Source organism: Molothrus ater, chromosome W (genome assembly GCF_012460135.2).
Source record: "Molothrus ater isolate BHLD 08-10-18 breed brown headed cowbird chromosome W, BPBGC_Mater_1.1, whole genome shotgun sequence".
Lineage (NCBI taxonomy): Eukaryota > Metazoa > Chordata > Aves > Passeriformes > Icteridae > Molothrus > Molothrus ater.
The window spans coordinates 3,118,972-3,138,794 of NC_050510.2; the positions used below are offsets into that span (position 1 = coordinate 3,118,972).

Consider the following 19,823-nt stretch of genomic DNA (forward strand, 5'->3'; position numbering starts at 1 on the left):
AGGACATTCTCACAACCTTTTTTTTCCTTTTCCCCATGTTTTGACAAAACTGGTGAAATGCAATTATTTCTGAGCTGCTTCTCCAAATCTCAGCTGAAACTGGCTAACATGGTCCAAAATTTACAGGAAGACGGGACAGCAAAGCATAACTGAGACAGACACAGTTTCTTAAAGAAAGCAGGGCTGGAAAACTATTGCCTAAAACAAACAGACTAGCAGTTTAATCCCTCAATAATACAAACAGAAAAGGATTTTTAATCCAGTTCCCGCTGGCTTCCTGTCTGAATTGCAAGTCATTCTCCCTCTTGAAAATTTGATTTTTCAACTTGTAAAAAAGGGTAACAAGTTCAGACTTTGTAATCTGTTTCAAAATCAAAATATGAACAGCACTATATAAAAGCTATAACAAAGAACTCAGGAAGTAAAATTTAATACAACAGAAACCAGCATTTGCCTAAAAACTCCCATTTAAAACAGTCTGTAAACAAAGAATCGTCTGATGCCATTTTGGTTTTTGCCTTTTTTTCCCTTATATATTCTCTGTATTCTTTACACGTATATTTGTAACCTATTGCATTAGTGACTCATTTTCCCAGTAATTTTCCATGCCCTTTCCCTAGACAGAAAGAAAACAAATTCCAGAGCTCCAAGCCCTGGGGGGTACAAGGCCCCTATTCTATCTTGGTTCTTCCTGGCTACCAAGGTTGAGAAGAACTCTTCACAATAAACAAAGTACAGCTAGTACTGAAGAAGGGAAGACTTAGAAGGGGCTTGACCCAGGGGGAATTGCCTCACCACCTGTGCTCCTAATTGGTGTTTTTTGTCAATTACGCTAATTTACAAACCCTATAAAACTGTATGCACCCCTTGTAGGGGTGGGCTTTTGTGGTCATTCCCCATAAATGCCCCTGGAGGCCTCCAAATAAAGATACGCTTTTATATTACCTCCTATATTAAAACTCTCTTGAGTTTCATTTCTAGGTTGAAAAAGGCAACAGTTATGTAAATTAAGATTTATATTTTCTCCATTTCCAGTGCAAATTCCAAAGCATACTTCATGCAGATGGCACATTTTTTTAAAGAGAAAAGTTCTAAAATAATTAGGTTTACCTCTTTGCCTTTAGTATCTCCATTTTCAATCCATTCAACAGTTACACTTTCATTATCTTTATTTAGAGATGTTACCATAGCTTGGTGAATTCGGCCTAGAAAGGAAACACAAAAGATGAATTACCAGATGAAAAATTTTTCAAAAAGTTATTTTTATCCCTGCTCTGAGAAATGCAGATAGAAGCAGAAAAAAAGGGGTTAAAAAAATGTGGTAAATAGAAAATGATTCCTGGCCACACTGTAAAATGGCTCAGATTTGATCTAGTCAGAGGCCAGATCTAGCCAGAGGCTCTAATGGGACAGTCAAGTGTACAAGTGAAAAACTTAATGAACAAAAAACTAAAAGTGGCAAGTAAATAAAATACCATGTGAAAGCCACACCACTTGGACTCTTTTCTGAGTCTCCCTTGGGTGGGAATGTTTCCTGAGGTGCATTTCACAAAGGCTTGTTTGTCTCCCTTCTAGGCTGATATAAAATTAAAGATCCTGACATAGGAGGGAAGTCCCCTGAAACTGTATTCTGATATTCACTTCTTGTGGGTATTCAATCAGCTGGTAATTCAACTAAAATTAAATTGCTTGCAATTTAATACAAATCATAATTTTAAAAACAATTATTAACACAGACTGTTAAGCTGAAGTTAAGGTGCCATTGCTGACTTCTTCAGGGAAATAGCCAAAGCCAGAAAGCCCCCAAAAAGTACAAAACAACCAGTAAATCTTCAGTAGGAATAAGGGTTTTCCTTCTCAAATACATAGTGTATTGCATTTTTTAAATGCCATCCGTCATACTTTATCTTATTTCTTATATGTGGTAGCAAGAAGCAATTGGAAGAGCAGAGCAGCCATGCACTGACACAAAGGTGCATGTCACATTGATTTCACATCTGTTTTGCACAAAGAGTACCAAGTACTGGAGTTTCAAAAGAACATGAGTTCAATGTGACTGCTCCTCTAACATCCTTCTTTAATGAGCCATAGCAAAATCAAGCAACCCCTTATTCCATCTCATTTGAGAGGGAAACATAGGGGATACAGTAAAAACAGAAATTGTAGCAGACAAGAAAAGTCTCATAGAATAATTAGAAAGCCCTTGCGCACTTTGTTCATTCTTGCTCTCTGACAATTCACGAAAATGTGGTGGGTCTAGCGCTGGCAACACGCCAGTGCACCTACTAAAATATACTTACTCATTTCCTGCTGTGGGATAGGATTAGGAGGAAGGCAAAGCAGGTTCAAAACTTTAAAAAGGTATAAAGAAATCTTTATTAACAGTAACTAAAAAAAAGAAAAATAAGAATCAGAATAAAACCTATAGAACACTTTTCCTCCCCCCTACAACCTTTTCTTTCCCACTCACAATGTACAGAAACAATTCAGTCAATTTATCACTTCTAGAATAGTCTCTCTTCAGTTCACTTAGGGAGAGGAGTCCATCTTGTCAATTTATGGAGACTTCTCCACAAGAAAACAGTTCTCTCGTAGCTTTTAATTTCCATGAATAGCAGCCGCCCGGAAAATCTGCAATCATGAAGTCCCTCCCATTTTTCACAGCTTTTCCCACAGCTGTGTTTATGGGCCATGTCAACTTATGGGGTTGTCATGGTTTGACACTGGCACAATGCCAGTGCCCCCATGAGAATTCCCTCTCCCTGGTTTCTGCTGTGAGATGTGACTGGGAATAAGCAAAGCAAGCTCCCACTTAGAAAAAAAAAATAAATTATTAACTAAACTACAAGGGAAAGGAAAAAAAACAAACACACAAGGAAAATGAAAACTTCACAAATACATCTCCTCCTCCTCCCCACCAAATTCCCAATACAATACATCCCCCAAATCTTCGACTCTCGGTCTGGCACCACCCTTCAGAATACTCAATCCTCAGTTCATCAAGAGGAGAAGGAGTTCTTCTTGTGCCAATGGTGACCTCTTCCTTTCATGTCCAGCGCTCTCACCACTGAATACGGACCAGAGCTGCTTCTAGGGTCGACTTTTAAGGATGCTTCATCCCACTCCAAAAAGGCACAGTCTCAACTTTGGGACATCTGTCCCCCCCATATTTTTCACCCCCTGGGGCCGAGGGGTACCCACACTGAACCCTCTTGGTCCTGAGGCATTGCCTCCCCCTAGAATGCAGTCTCTGTATCACAAGGAAACGTGGCTCTGTCCATGGCTATACAAAAAGAGTCCAGCATAAGCTACTCCATCATCTCTTCTACCTGAGTTCTTCTCTATTCTTTTCAGATCTCTCCCTTGCTCAGACCTCCAACTCTTACTCAGTTCCCTCCTCATCTTCTGCTCCATCCCTCTCCAGGAGAGGTCAATGCTCTGCAGAGTTTTCATTGTCCACAAAAGGGTTAAAAGCTCTTACAAGCAGCCGAACACATCGCTGCACGGTTTCTCCCCCCCCCTTCTCCGGCCAGCACGAGAGGGGGCTGCCCAGTACATGGCTATACAAACTCCGGTGCTTCTCTCTCTCCTCCACCCTTGGGCCAGGCCTACCTCATGGCCACGTGGCTTCCCCTCCCCCCGCCCAGCCGGCAACTGGGGGGGGGGGGGGGGGAGATCCAAACTCTTTCCCACCCGAAATCCAAAGAGCCTCCCAGGGCCAGAGCCCTGCTTTTAACCCCGTGTTCTCAGAGGCGGACCCAATGTCCCAATGGCCACATTAGGTGCCAATATTAAAGTCTGAGCACCCATTGTCCTGACCACAGCATCCCAGAAAACATATTTCCTGTCAAACCACCACAGGGGTACTATTTTAAGGATGAGCTGTTCAAGAGCAAGGGTTCTCTTTATCTATATCTGAGATCATCCCTGAGAACAGAGGTTTTCTTCTTCTTTCCCTGGGGCAGAGGGTCTTCATCACTCCTCTCTCTGTTCAAGCTTCTCATGAAATTACAGCTACTTGAACATCTGCTTGCTTTAGCATAGATGCCTTTGCTCATATCTACAATTTGAATGCTTCATCCCCCATACTTTTCAATGGGTTACAGGGAAGAAGAGTCTGATGTATCAATTATATCTTCTCCACAGCTTTACAAGAGTATTTCAACCCCAAGATCAAGGCATGGCCTCATCCCTTCCATCTGGGACTTGAACTGTTCTTCACAGACCTTGGTGTCTTCATGTTGTTCCTCTACGTGTTCTCACTCTGTCCTTTTCTCTCACCCGAGGGAGGATTGATGCCTGTAGGTCACATCTATGCACTAAAAGAGTTAATATCTCACCCAGGCCTGGTGAGAGGTCATATGATTTCTGCCAGGCAGGGGTGGAGCTGTTTACGGTAGAGGATTTCTTTGGCAGCCTTGCTGGTGAGGGGAGGCAACTATCTCAGTAGCCAGGCTAGAACACAGCAGCAGCATGCTGGGGGCCAATGGCTTCTCCTCCCCCTGCTCAGTGGTTGCAGCCGAACCTCAATGGCGGCAGAAGCTTGGCCGAGCTGACCCAGCCCGGGGCTGCTCCCGGGGGCCTGGTGAACCGTGGCTTGGCCTGGGCTGGCAGCGGGGCAGGGCTTAGTAGTGTCAAGATGTTAGCAGCCGTAGCCGTGGCCCGGCCTGGCCTTGGCCCTGCGGCCTCCCCTCCCCCTGCCCAGCAGCTGATGGGGCCCGGCCCCGCAGCAAAGCCTGCTTGGCCCAGCCCAGCCGAGACAGGAGGCCGGGCTGGCCTTGTTACCTGCTCTCAGGCTGGAAGAGAAAAAGAGAATTCCCGGGATTTTTCGTTTTTAACATGTGCATTTACAGAGGCATGTTCAGTTTTCTAGTGGTTTAACAAAGTCTTAGTATTCAAAAAGACTCACTGACTGGTTTTATCAGTGTGGTGGTTTTCCATGGGAGGCATTCATGGAAGTGATGCAAAGCTTCCAGCCACTGGAAAGTTATATATGCCTCTGTGAAAAACACATGTTAAAGATGAAAGAAACACGGGAACTTCTCCTTTCTTTTCTGGTTGGCAAAGAGGTAACAGGGGCCAGGCAGTCCCTGCTGTGGGGCCAGGCCCCCTTCTCAGGCTGCCCACCGGGGCCCCTTTCCCCCCCCCCACATCGGCTGCTGGGCAGGGGAGGGATTGGCCATGGAGCCGATGCTGGGCCAGGCCATGGCTGCGATTTCTAACATCTTGCTGCTACTAAGTGGGGCCGAGCTGGGTCCACCGGCCCCCAGGAGCAGCCTCGGGCTGGCTCAGCCAAGATTCTACCACTGTTGAGATTTGCCTGCAACCACCATGCAGGGGAGAGAAGCCATCCTTCCCTCCCTCCCCCCCAGCCACAGTTCCCACTGCAAGCTACTAAGCCCAGCCTGGGTCAGATGACCATCTGCAGGCCCCAGGCAAGATATTAACTCTTCCAGTGCTTTAATCCTCCCTCGAGTGAAAGGAACAATATGCAGACAATGTAGGGGAGCAACATGAAAACACCAAAGTCAGTGATGAAGAGGTTGAGTCCCAGATGAGAGGGATGAGGAGATGCCTTTAATTTTAGGCTGAAATCCTCTTGTATAGATATGGAGAAAGACTCTTTTTCCCTATAATGCATGAAGTTATGGGGAGATGAAAGTGTTCAAATTGTAGGTATCAAGCAAAGGCCTCCATGCCAAAGTAAGCAGATGTTAAAGTAGCTGTGATCCTATGAGAAGTTTGAACAGAGAAGGAGAGAAGAATGATAAAGATCCTGAGCCCCCAGAAAGAAGATGATTTTAGAGATAGATAATGCGAACCTTTGCCTTTGAACAGCTCATCTTTAAAACAGTACCCCATAAGTTGACATGGCCCATAAACACAGCTGTAGGAAAAGCTTGTGGGAAATGGGAGTGATTTCACTATTGCAGATTTCCCCAGGCAGCTGCTATTCCTGGAGAGAGTCACGAGAGAGCTGTTTTCTTGTGGAGAAGTCTCCATAACATTAACAAGAGGGACTTCTCTCCCTAAGTGAACTGAAGAAAGACTATTCTAGAGGTGGTAAACTGACTGAAATTTTAGGGTTTGTTTCTTAACATTGTCATTGGGAAAGAAAAGTTTGTGGGGGGAGGAGAAGTGTCCTGAAGGTTTTGTTCTAATTCTTATTACCCTTTCTTTTTGTTACTGTTAATAAACTTTTCTTTATATCCTTTTAAAGTTTTGAACCTGCTTTGTCTTTCTCCTGATCCTACCTCTGAGGCAGAGTGGAAATTTTCCAGGGTAGAAATCCATTTTGATTTAGGTGGAATGTACATCTTTAAGTATGTAGCTTGCTGTGTAGTCTGACTGCAAAAGCCTAGGCTCAGAGAAACTGCTTCAGTGAAGGACAGAGATAAGGGGGGGGGGGGGGGGGGGGGAGAGAGAGAGACAGAAGGTGATAGAGGGAGACAGAGACTGCTGTGAGAGCAGGTCAACCTGACCTAGGAATTCTTTCTGATAAAGAAGAACTAGCAGCAAATACCATGCGAAATTCGTAAAAATGAATATGTATGAACCTATTGTGAAATTGTATGCACATGTATTTGAGAGGGGGATAAAAAGGGACCTGAAGTTCCCAGAAGTACGCATGTCATTTTAGGGGAACGATTCCCACGTGCGTCCAGCGCTGTAATAAACATACCGGCTTTACAACTTTCACAAAAGTTGTGGAGTTTTGTTTATCTCCGCAAAACACCTCACAGCAGGAAATGGGTGAGTGCATCCTAGTGAGTGCACTGGTGATTGGCCAGCACTGAACCCACCACACTCATTGGTGCATTGGCCGGGAAATCTCAAATTGGCGAACCAAAACCACTACAATCAGGCACAGAGGAAGCTCTCAGCAGTTCCTCTCAAAAAACCTCACTTCTGTGATGGCTCCAATGATAAAACCAGCACAGAAAGGTACTCTGAGAAGTGTACGGGTGGCATGAAAGACCAAAAAAAAATTATATAACCAGAAAACAAGTTATATAACCAGTGCCTAGACACCTCATGTTTTGGGTGTTGATTGGTTAGGGGTATGTGTGAACACTGTGTGATCAGATAGCTTATTGGGTAAGAGAACATGTGAACAGCAACACTTGCAGTGGCAGGCAGCCAATACATGTTTGTTTTTCTTCACAAGAATGTAAACAGATGAGAGCTTAGCCTCTGAATACAGCATAAAATGGCCTGGATTTTTGCAATAAACTTTTTCCCTCTGTGATTGCCAAGGGGAGTCCGTGACTCTTCATTTAACATTGCTACAAGAAACCTAAATAATATTTTGTTACCTCCCCAAAAGAAAAAATAGGACATGTAAAGTTTTATACACCCAGCAAGAAGTATTTGCATTGCAACTCTACTTAATTCTTCCATGAACTCTCTGAAAACCACAGAATTTTAACTTGCTTATAGCTTGCGGCCTGCAGCCCATACACACCCACAGAGACACCCAGAAGTGTTTCTACCAGGCCATCCTCAGTCTCACCAAGCTCACCTGGGCACATGCCCATGCACCGACACAGCTCCCCAGTGGCTCTGCAGGACCAGTGCTGTCTGGTAATTCTCACATCCACACACTATAGTGTGCACTTCCTCTTGTAGCACAGGCAAATCCACTCCTCCAATTCCAGCAAGTCCCAACTGTCTGCCACCTGTGAATCACCCCCCAGAAGTCCAAGAGCCTCATACAACTCCAAAGGCACAAGCCAATTGTCCTGGAGCAGTCCGTGCATATGCTGCTGCTAGGCATCCACTTCACAGTGAAACACAGCATGGTCATTACACATCTGCTCTTGTCTGGGTCTCCACCTTGCATCTTCACTCCTTTCCTAAGTCTCCCAACCTCATAAATCCCCTCCTGTTTTCTCCTCCACTGATGGTTTCAAACTTCTGTTTCAACCATTTCAGTCACAATTTGACAATTTTCCAAAGTTAATGCTTTTTGTACAGTCTAAGACACTTGGGGCCTGCTGAGGGACAAAAAGGAAGAAAAACCTTGTCCCAAATTATCTCACCTAAGAGTGCTAGTAACAGATGTATATTGTTAATATATTTTTTATTGCAAAGGCTGCCTAAACATTCACATCTACCTAAAATTAGGCAGAAAGGCTGCAGGGAAACATCATGGATGGTAACAGCAAATCTGTGTACTCAAATATAACATGCAGAGAGAGACACTGAAACTCAGGCCAAGTATAGCACATGGGGGGACTTACAGACCTGTGAGCATGCCTGGGGCAGCACTGCTTTCACATCACCAGCAACAGTACATTATATGTAACGGACATATTTTATGAAAATCCTTTTGTTAGGATCTTTTCTCCTGAGAAGCTGAGAGGCCTCAGAAACGAAATGTAAACAATAATTATCTGCTGCTGTGGAATGCAACAGGTGCATCTTTGATTGGTCTCATGTGGTTGTTTTTAATTAATGGCCAATCACAGTCCAGCTGTCTCGGACTCTCTGGTCAGTCACAAGATTTTATTATCATTACATTCCTTTCTATTCCTTGCTAGCTTTCTGATGAAATACTTTCTTCTGTTCTTAAGTATAGTTTTAGTATATCATTTTCTGTTACTATAATATATATCATAAAATAATAAATCAGCATTCTGAAACATGGAGTCAAGATTCTCATCTCTTCCCATGTCGGGGTTGCCTGCAAATTCCTACAATTATCTACACATTTCTAACCTCCACACTTTTTGCCTAAAGCATAAGATTCAGTCCACCACTAAAGAAAATTTTTTAAAAACCCCAAAACCCAAACTCCCAAATTTCTCCCTTTGTGTCACTTGGTTCCTTTCCTCTAGCATTTGCTAGGTTTTCTTTCCCTGACCTGTATTTTGTCCGAGTAGATCCTTCCATTTGTGCTTCCTGAGCATCATTCTCCCAGGTGGCTCAGCTGTGTGCACTGCAGGGATGAACTGGATTCCTCGCTGAAGCATTGCCAGCAGAAGATGCGCAGGCAGGATCACAGCCATGCCCTCTCCTCCATACACAAACGTTACTCCATTTCCCCTCATCCAAATGACATTGTGCAGGCACACATCCATCTCTTGGGACCATGCAAAATTCTGCTAGTGGCTTGTTTTGATTTGAATTTATGTTATTGATTCCTTGTTAAGTGGTTCATTCTGTTGTAGCCCCATGATCTCCCCGAGTTGGTTTACCCCTGGGTTTTACCCTCCCTCAAAGCTGTCCTTCATGCCATTCCCTGCCCCTTGTTCCAGCTCTTTCCCTTCCTGTCAAGGCAACCAAGTCCCTTCTGTTCCTGAACCTTCCCTGCCACTCTCACCTTGGGCCAATCCCTGACTACACTACCCCTTTGGAATTCCCCTATTCCTCAAAGCCCCATTGGCCCATGTGACCCATCTTTTCCACCCTCCTACCCCAATTGGCTCCAGACACTTGATGTAATCCCCTCACTCCTCCCCTGAGGATTCCCTATTGGTTAGCTGTTTGTATCCACCCCCTGACTTGTATCTGTATAAAACCCCTTGCACAAGAATGCTCAGTGCTCTTTTGTCCTGTTCCCTTCACCTGAAATAAACTCTTCCTTGTAGAACCTCAAGATGGAGAGCCTCCTCCTTTCTCCTCTGCCTGGTCCCTGTCGTGGCTTGTATCTGGCACTGTAGAGCAAGTGGCTCTAAAGGTTCTGCCTCTTGTAAATTCCCATACCAAGGTAGTTCCCCACTCCTGGTGCAGCACCGGAGTTCTAAGAGCTAGCCCAGGCTTCGGTGGGCTGCGTCAGTGGCTGGGCTGAAGCAGACTCACTCAGCATGACATTCTCAAGCCACGTTTCCTTGGACAAGCATTTTTATGTAAGTTTTTTTTGGCGCAATGTCCTCAATACACCCCTCTATTATTTTTTCTGCATTTAATAACCTCTTGTGGCTTCATTTGGTGCAAGAACACCCTGTCGTAGAACTGCTTTGATTAACTATCTGGTCTTTTAGTAAACTAGAAACAGAAGATACTTTCTTCCTGTAGCAGTGCCACTTCTATAAACAGCATGCAGAGATGCAAGGACAACAATTTTTAGCACTGTGAGAAGTGGAATACTCTTCAAGCTTCCAGTGATATAAGCTTCTGCTACTGTTTTGAGGCTTGGCCCAGCTGTCAATCCAGAGTCAAGAGAAAACTGAAATATGAAAAATGTAAATTTAGAGAAACATATGCTATACAATACTATAATAATTTTTGTATTTGGTTTGCATGGCCAAGCTTTGACAGCAGGGGGGATACAGGGGCAGCTTCTGTGAGAAGCTGCCAGAAGCTTACCCCATGTCCAGCAGAGCCAACCCCTGGCAGCTTCAAAGGTGGACGTGCCACTGGCCAAGACTGGGCCAATCAGAAATGGTGGTAATGCCACTGATAACATATTTAAGAAGAAGAAGAAGAAAAAAAGTACTGTGTAGTTGTAATTGTGGCCAGAGCAGGGTGAGAATATGTGAGAAGAACAACTTTGCAGATACCAAGGTCAGTGGAAGAGATGGCAGTGGTGCTCCAGGCACCAGAGCTGGGATTCCTCTACAGCCTGTGGTGAAGACCATGGTGAGGCAGCTGAGCATTTGCAGCCCATGGAAGACCATGGGGATGCAGAGATCCACCTGTAGCCTGTGGAGGAGACCCATGCTAGAGCTCCCCCCCCCCTCCCCAGGGTCCCACACTGGAGCAGCCTCTCCCTGAAGGACTGCACCCTGTGGAAGAGCAACCCATGTTGCAGCAGTTCACGGAGAACTGTTTCTCATGAGATGGAGTCAGGTCGCAGCAGTTCGTGCAGAACTATTTCCTGTGGGAGGGACCCCACAGAGCAGCAGGGGAGCAGGGTAACGGCTCGTCTCCCTGAGCAATGGGAGAAACCACAGTTGATGAACTGACCATAATCCCCATTCCCTGTCTTCCTGAACCACTGGGGGAATGAGGTATAGCTGGAAAGGAGGGAGGGATGAGGGGGAATCTGTTAATAGATTTTATAAATTTTGAAAAAAGATCCTATTCACAGCCTGTGACACTATATTAGTCACACAGCCATCATATAAAGCCTATTACCTGCTCCGGTACTCTATTACTTTTGAAAGAGAACAAACAATTTTTTAAATTATTAATCTTTGCCATAACAAGTGAAAGGAGATCAAAGCAGGCTGATGAAAGAATAGAAAATACTGAATCCTCTCACAAACACAGTAAACCAGCATATTGTAACAAAAAAAAAAATCACAATAAATCTTCCATCTTTATGCCAGATTTTATCAGCTCCCTGGTCAAAAAAGTAGAGTCATCATGGTAATACTCCATTTTTTCACTCAGTGTTTTTTTAATTTTTATTTTCTCTCCTCATATGATTAGACTTTACATCACAGGCAAAACATTTTCTCAGAAGTTGATCTATTGCTATAGAACTCAAAGTAATGGAGAAGTTTGAAAAGGCTAATATTTGTGTAACTAAGTTCTGCCATACTGAATCCAAAACACAGCACTGTGCCAGCTTCTAGGAAGAAATAAACTCTATCCCAGCTGAAACCAGGACAATCTACCATTTATGCTTTATTTCTGTTTTACTTTATCATATATAATTAATTGCTTCTTTGTTTAATTTTTGCCATGTCACTCTTCATTATTGTCTTGTCTCTTGCCTTGGTTATAGTGTTATCACACTGTCAAATGGGTCACTAAATATACACGGTACCTGTCACATTTCTAAAGCAAGTTCTTAAATACTTTTTAAAATTCCATATAATAAAGATATATTTTAATATTTTTGTGAACGATCCCTAGCTACCAACTAATTTTGTTTTATTCTCTAAATTATCACAGCAACACCCAAATCCTTCCAATGACAAGCCTATTGCAACTGCATTTTATGATCTCCATAAACCTCTACAACATAACATAGGAATTTTAAGAACAGAAATTAACATTCACCAAATCAGGTTTCCCATATCTGCCTGCATATTTCACTATTTGAAATAAAATCCAACTCAATCTAGTCAAAAATTGCAAAATTGCAAAAACCCATCAAACACAGTGCTTTAGAAAAACAAAGTTCACAGATCTTATTGACAATCCACTAAAAAATGAAGGGAAAAAAAAAAAGCACAGACATGCCACTGAACTGTGTATAATGTTTAGCTACAAAACACAAAGAACACATTTAATGTTGTTTGTAGAGCAAACAGAACACAAGCAACTTTTTGGTCCTTCTTGCATTCAATAACAACAACATCCTCCACCCCCTCCCTGCCTGTACAATCATAGCTAATATATACTACCATAAATACCCTATAAACTGAACTCAATTCACCTTTATGTTAGTGAATAGTCAACCTCTGCTATTCACCCCAGAAAGCTGTACTAACACCTTGCTGCCAACGTATGCAAACATTTTTCCAGATTACATGTGTTCACAGTCATTTAGTAGTCTGTGCTTTCTTTTATAGCTGTCCAAGAATGATGAGTTTATCTGTATGTGTTTTGGTCTGAGTGTTGCCTTTTCCAACACTGGCAACAAGGATGAAGTGCAGTATCCCACACAGGCTCCAGACTGCTTTCCACATAAATACTCACTGCCAAATTACAGTAATTCTAAAATTGCACTCACTTTCCCATTTGTCACTTCACCCTGGTAGTCCACACTTATTTTGAGATTAACTAAAATATCAAGAATTATCTCCTGTCATTTAGAGTTTATGATTTCCCAATTTATAGCAAAAGCATATTTACTTTTTTTGGCATGTTTTACCCCAGTCATATAATTTCATATCTCCTAACCTTCCCACATAATATAAATTTTCACAGAGATGATACTCCTACTCTAGCATAGTAATGAAGTTTCCTGAGAACAATGTTACTTTCTGTGTTATGACCAGAGATTAATAAATTTAATGGATGGAAAAAAACAGCCATCCAGTCTCAAAACTGATCCCAGAAGGCACACTATTAAGTAGAAATTATTAGGTACACTATCATCACCTGTCTTAAACACATTACTGTTCTTGTATTAAACTTCATCAGAATGTTTTCACAGAATCACAGAATGACTAGGTTGGAAGAGACCTTCAAGATCATCGAGTTCAACCCATGCCTTAGCACCTCAACTAAACCATGGCACCGAGTGCCATATCCAGTCTTTTCTTAAACACATCCAGGGATGGTGACTCCACCACCTCCCCAGGCAGATGATTCCAGTACTTTATTACTTTTTCCGTAAAAAACTTTTCCTAATATCCAACCTATATTTCCCTTGGCGCAGCTTAAGACTGTGTCCTCTTGTTCTGTCAGTTGCTGCCTGGAGAAATAGACCAACCCCCACCTGACTACAGCCACCTTTCAGGAAGTTGTAGAGAGTGATAAGGTCACCTCTGAGTCTCCTTTTCTCCAGGCTAAACAACCCCAGCTCCCTCAGTAGTTCCTCATAGGACTTGTGTTCCAAGCCCCTCACCAGCCTCATTGCCCTCCTCTGGACACGCTCAAGCATCTCAACATCCTCCCTAAACTGAGGGGCCCAGAACTGGACACAGTACTCAAGATGTGGCCTCACTAGTGCCAAGTACAGGGGAAGAATGACCTCCCTGCTCCTGCTGGCCTCACTATTCCTGATACAGGCCAGGATGCTGTTGGCCTTCTTGGCCACCAGGGCACACTGCTGGCTCATGTTCAGTCGGTTGTCAACCAGTACCCCCAGGTCCCTTTCTGCCTGGGCACTGTTCAGCCACACTGTCCCCAGCCTATAACATTGCAGGGGGTTATTGTGGCCAAAATGCAGGACTCGTCACTTTGACTTATTAAACTTCATCTTATTGGACTCTGCCCATCTATCCAATCCTTCCAGGTCTCTTTGCAGAGCCCTCCTACCTTCCAACAGATCAACACATGCTGCCACCTTAGTGTCGTCTGTAAATCTACTAATGATAGACTCAATACCCTCATCCATGTAATCAATAAAAATATTAAACAGAACTGGCCCGAGCACTGATCCCTGAGGGACACCACTAGTGACTGGCTGCCAGCTGGATGCAGCAGCGTTCACCACCACTCTGTGGGCCCAGCCATCCAGCCAGTTCTTAACCCAGCAAAGAGTGTACCTGTCCAAGCCATGGACTGCCAGCTTTTCCAGGAGTTTACTGTGGGAGACAGTGTCAAATGCCTTGCTGAAGTCCAAATAGACAACATCCACAGCCTTTCCCACACCCACCAGGTGGGTCACTTGGTCATAAAAGAGATCAGGTCATAAAAGGATCACCCATTTTAAACATTCCTATGAGGTTTTCCAACACCCACAGGTCCCTTTTATCACCTATATGAATCCCTGCCATTCTGAGATTTAAGGAGGATTAGCAGTTAGAGCTGCAAATTTATTCAAATAAGAACAAGACATGCCATGATAGTATTTTCTGTTGTCTCAACACATTTTTCTTTTCCTACTACTTCATAAGTGAAGGTCTTCATTCAATCTCTGGTAATGACATTCACATCTTTCCTATGAGTTGACAGCTTGTAAAGAAGTTATACAAATGGTTCTATGTCTTCTTATATGTATTTTTAAAATTCCATAAAACTGAACATAATTTGTCTTCTCCTTACACATTTAGTCAGCAATTCCTTGGACTCTTTTAAAATAATTTTGCTGGTAGCTTTTTAAAAATCTTTTAGAACTGTTTCTGAAATTTCCTCTCCAGAATCCTTCGTTATACATTTTAACAGCTCAAAGTCCTCTGTGTTCAGTACAAATTTCAATACAGTTATGGTATTATGCGCAAAGGGAGATCCAGCCAAGTATCTTTGTGGTGGTTTGACAGGAAATATGTTTTCTGGGATGCTGTGATCAGGCCAATGGGTGCTCAGATTTTAATATTGGCACCTAATGTGGCCATTGGGACATTGGGTCTGCCTCTGAGAACACGGGGTTAAAAGCAGGGCTCTCCCCCTGGGAGGCTCTCTTGGGTTCTGGTCAGTGAAAGGTTCAGACCTCCCCTGCCAGGCTGCGGGCTGGGCGGGGGAGGGGAAGCCATGCTGCCAGGTGAGGTAGGCGGGGCCCTGGACAGAAGGGAGGTGAAGGCCCCTGCAGGATGGAAGGGTGGAGGAGCACTGAGAGGCATTGGGCAGCCACCCACCTCCCCCCCCCCCCCCAGGAGAGCCAGAGAGAGAGCCTGTGCCTGTGCTTGGGCCATCTTGAAATTTAATAGTGGCCGGCCAAGAAGGAGAAGGGGGGGTGCGGCGAGAAGGTGCCCGGCTGGGCAGCCGTGGGAGTTCTGGACAGACAGAGCCTCAGATTTTTAACCCTTTTCTTGGATGATGGAAACTTTACAAATGCTAATCCTCCTGGAGCTGAATGAGAAGAGCGATAGAGATAAGAGGAAAGGGGCCACGAGAGAAATAGAGAAGAACTCAGGTAGAAGAGATGATGGAGTAGCTTATGCTGGACTCTTTGTGTAGCCATGGACAGAGCCATGTTTCCTTGTGATACAGAGACTGCATACTAGGGGGAGGCAATGCCTCAGGACCAAGAGGGTTCAGTGTGGGTACCCCTCGGCCCCAGGGGGTGAAAAATATGGGGGGGACAGATGTCCCAAAGTTGAGACTGTGCCTTTTTGGAGTGGGATGAAGCATCCTTAAAAGTCGACCCTAGAAGCAGCTCTGGTCCGTATTCAGTGGTGAGAGCGCTGGACATGAAAGGAAGAGGTCACCATTGGCACAAGAAGAACTCCTTCTCCTCTTGATGAACTGAGGATTGAGTATTCTGAAGGGTGGTGCCAGACCGAGAGTCGAAGATTTGGGGGATGTATTGTATTGGGAATTTGGTGGGGAGGAGGAGGAGATGTATTTGTGAAGTTTTCATTTTCCTTGTGTGTTTGTTTTTTTTCCTTTCCCTTGTAGTTTAGTTAATAATTTTTTTTTTCTAAGTGGGAGCTTGCTTTGCTTATTCCCGGTCACATCTCACAGCAGAAACCAGGGAGAGGGAATTCTCATGGGGGCACTGGCATTGTGCCAGTGTCAAACCATGACACTCTTTCAAACAGCATTGGGGTTTAGTGGTTGTGTATTTGGTTTGCACGGCCAAACTTTGGTAGCAGGGGAGCTACAGGGGTGGCTTCTGTGAGAAGCTGCCAGAAATTTCCTCCATGTCCAACAGAGCCATTCCCTGGCGGCTCCAAAGATGGATGTGCCACTGGTCAAGGCTGGACCAATTAGAAATGGTGGTAACACCTCTGTGATAACATATTTTAGAAGAAAGAAAAAAAAGTGATTGTGCGGTTGTAATTTCAGAAAGAGAAGAACAGAGTAAGAATATGTGAGAGGAACAACTCTGCAGACACCAAGGTCAGTGGAGAAGGAGGGGGAGGAGGTGCTCCAGGCACTGGAGCTGAGATTCCTCTGCAGCCCATGGTGAAGACCATGGTGAAGCAGCTGTGCCCCTTCAGCCTATGGAGGTCCATGGGGATGCAGTGATCCACCTGCAGCCCATGGAGGAGACCCACTATGGAGCAGGGGGATGCCTGAGAGGAGGCTGTGAATCCGAGAGGAGCCATGCTGGAGCAGCCTGTCCTTGAAGGACTGCACCCTGTGGAAGAGCGACCCATGCTGCAGCAGTTTGGGGAGGTCTGTTGCCCATGGGATGGACTCACGTTGGAGAAGTTTGCAGAGAACTGTCTCCTGTGGGAGGGACCCCACGGTGGAGCAGAGGAAGGACTCCTCTCCCTGTGCAGTTGGAGAAACAACGGGTGATGAACTGACCATAACCCCCATTCTCTGTCTCCCTGTGCTGCTGGGGTAGTAGGTAGAGCTGGGAAGGAGAGAGGAGTGTTTTAAGGTGTTTTTAAGGATTCATTTTACTTCTCATTATCCTGCTCTGATTTTGTTAGCAATAAATTCAATTCATATCTCTAATTTGAGCCTGTTTTGCCCATGATGGTATTTGATGAGTGATCTCTCCTAGTCCTTATCTCAATCCATGAACCCTTTGTTATATTTTCTCTCCCCTATCCAGCTGCAGAGGGGAGTGATAGAGCGGCTATGGTGGGTGCTTGGCATCCAGCCAAGGTTAACCCACTACAAAATATTTTTAGTTGTTCTACAACAGGATTTAAGACTGTGGTAGATTAAAATAGTGTAGTGAATACTCTCTGCTGAAAGACTGAAATTACTTAACCAGTCTTCTCCCTCCCTTCCCCCTTTCTCATTTTGTTCACTGCTTGAATAAATAGAAGATACCTCCTACCTCCTTCTCATCATTAACTCTGCTTTTTCTGAAGCTGACAGTACCTGCCTAGAAGCAATACCTTTTTCATCACATAGAAAAATTCTACCAGCCACTGTTAAAGATATTTTGAACTGGTACTATTTGCCTTTTATGACCTAACCTGTCAAAGAGGGGTGCCTTTTTGTTTGTTGTTTTGTTTGTTTTTTTTTAAATTCCTCTTACTTTTCAATATTACATTTAGTAATAATATTAACCATTACTTACTATATTGCAGAGCTGCCAACTGTTGCTCCTGGGTAAAAGTCAGAAGCCTTTAGTTTAATGCAAGTTTAAAGCCTGTATTTTTCCCTTAACTCAATAAGGTTCTAAATGCTCAAATCAATAAGTAAACTTTGAGCACTATTCTACTTCAAATCATAGAATATCTCAAGTTGAAAGGGACCCATAAGGATCAGCAAGTCCAACTTCCTTGCAGGACTACCTAAAACTAAACCATGTGACCAAGTGCATCATCCAGATGCTCCTTGAATTCTGACAGGTTTGGTGCCATGACCACTTCTCTGGGGAGTCTGTTCTAGTGATCAACTACTCTCTCAGTGAAGAACTTTTTCCTAATGTCCAATCTGAAATTCCCTCTATGCAGTTTCATTCCATTTCCTCATGTCCTGTTGTTGGTCACCAGAGAGAGATCAACACCTTCCCCTCCACTGCTCTTGAGGAAGTTTCAGACTGTGACAAGGTCCCCCCCTCATCCTTCTCTTCTCCAACCTGAACAAACCAAACGACTTCAGCTGCTCCTCTTAAGTTTTACCCTTGAGACCTTTCGCCATCTTGGTCGCCCTTCTCTGGACACACTGATATTTTGATATCCTTCTTGTATAGTGGTGCCCATAACTGCAAACAGTACTCAAGGTGAGGCTGCACCAGTGCAGAGAAGTATGGGATAATCACAATTATACGGCAATTCTGTGCCATATGCACCCCAGGACACAGTTGACCCTCCCAGATGCCAGGGCACACTTGAGTCATATTCAACTTGCCATCATCCCAAATGGCCAGATCTTTCCACAGAGCTGCTCCCCTGCTTCTCATCCCTCAATTTGTATGTATAACTGGGATTACCCTGTCCCAGGTGCAGAATCTTGCTCTTGTTAACTTCCATATGGTTGGTGATTTCCCAGTTCTCTAGTCTACCTAGATCTCTGTGTAAGGCCTCTCTACCCTCAAGGGAGTTATCTCAGGGATGGTTTATTATCCCATCCCATTTTTAGGGTCTTCGATTGTCACCCTGGTTTTTTAAGATTTTCTAAGCCTTCTGATGTTGACATTCTTGTAGTGAACTTTCTCGCACACTTTCTGTAAATAACTCATTGTTTTGCATTCCTTTATGGAAGAAGAGAGTTGATAGACTGTTAGTTTGACCAGTGGCATTGGAGAGGTGTCACTGTCACCCTCCAATCCGCTGTCACTTTTGGAAAACTATAAATGTTAGAGTCAGAAAATAAACTACCTTTTCTTCTTCACCTTGAGAACAGCGGTGTGAGCTTGTGTAACATTTGATTTGTTTTGCTTTGTGCCCAGGGGTGGCGTCTGTCCCCACCCCACCCCCTATCCTCCCTGGCTCCGGAGCTGTCCCGATGAATGGGAACCGAGCCGGGGTTTCCGAGGGGAGTTGGGGGCAGGGCGAGAGGCAATGTCGTCTCTTCTGGCGGCAGTTCAACTGGACTCATGCGGCTGGTATCTCTGACCAGGGATCCTGCTGTTTCTGTGGGTCTTGCCTGCTTCTTTTTTGTGGGGTTTTTTTGTGTTTTTTTTTTTCTTCGGCACTGTGACTGAGCTTGCCGGCTGGGCTTCTTTTGCTGCTCTGTTGTCGGGAAGCCCAGAGCCAGTGCATGTCCCGCAAGGACCCGGGACCGCCCTCGTTTCCTGCCGGGGGGTTGCCCCCACTCTCCCCACAGCCCGGATCCGAAGGACCAGCCAGTGCTGGTGAGAACATCCCGAAGAGCCTTTTACTGCATTCGGGAGCCGGACTGCTACTGCCCAACCCCCACCGTACCTCCGCCATTGCTCCGGGTTTATGCTACACTGTAGCTTTTCACCTCTGCCTGCCAGGAGGTCCTGCCGTTCCAGCTTGCTGCTTCCGAGAGTCCTGCTGGGACACCGGAATCGGCTGCCCCTGGGGGGGTTTGTAAAAGCAAGCCATTTTTCCATCCTTTCCTGTCTCTGTCAAGCTGCCAGAACTGCGTGGTGCCCCAACTCACAGTCACAGCCGCAGGGGAATCATCGCACCTGCCCTGCCCACTGGGAACCTGCCAGTGCTCCTGCCGGCTGTGACCATAACTCCACCAAAGGGGGGAAGTGCTAGCAGCCGTGAAGGCTGTTACTGGATTTCTGGTTCTGTTTGTTGTCGCTGCCACTGTTGTCTGTTTGCCTTGTTATATATACTAGTAAAAAACTGCTATTCCTTTTCCCTTATCTTTGCCTGAAAGCCTCTTAAATTCAAAATTATAACAATTTGAAGGGAAGGGGGTCATATTTTCCATTCCAAGGGAGGGTCCTGCCTTTCTTCGCAGACATGTCTTTCAAACCAAGA

At 44.6% G+C, this 19,823-nt stretch overlaps 1 protein-coding gene across 12 annotated transcripts in view; it reads right to left on the minus strand.

Moving 5' to 3' along the window:
• Positions 1-19,823, minus strand: part of LOC118701490 (kinesin-like protein KIF2A) — a 158,507-nt gene that overhangs the window by 86,385 nt on the left and 52,299 nt on the right. For 11 of the 12 annotated variants that reach the window (XM_036406124.2, XM_036406123.2, XM_036406122.2 and 8 more), the window contains exon 2: positions 1,111-1,205. In XM_036406124.2, coding sequence (XP_036262017.1) covers positions 1,111-1,205 — 95 coding nt within the window. Of the gene's footprint in view, positions 1-1,110; positions 1,206-7,522; positions 7,554-19,823 lie in introns of those variants that run through there. The other variant, XM_054517757.1, reaches the window with a different exon arrangement.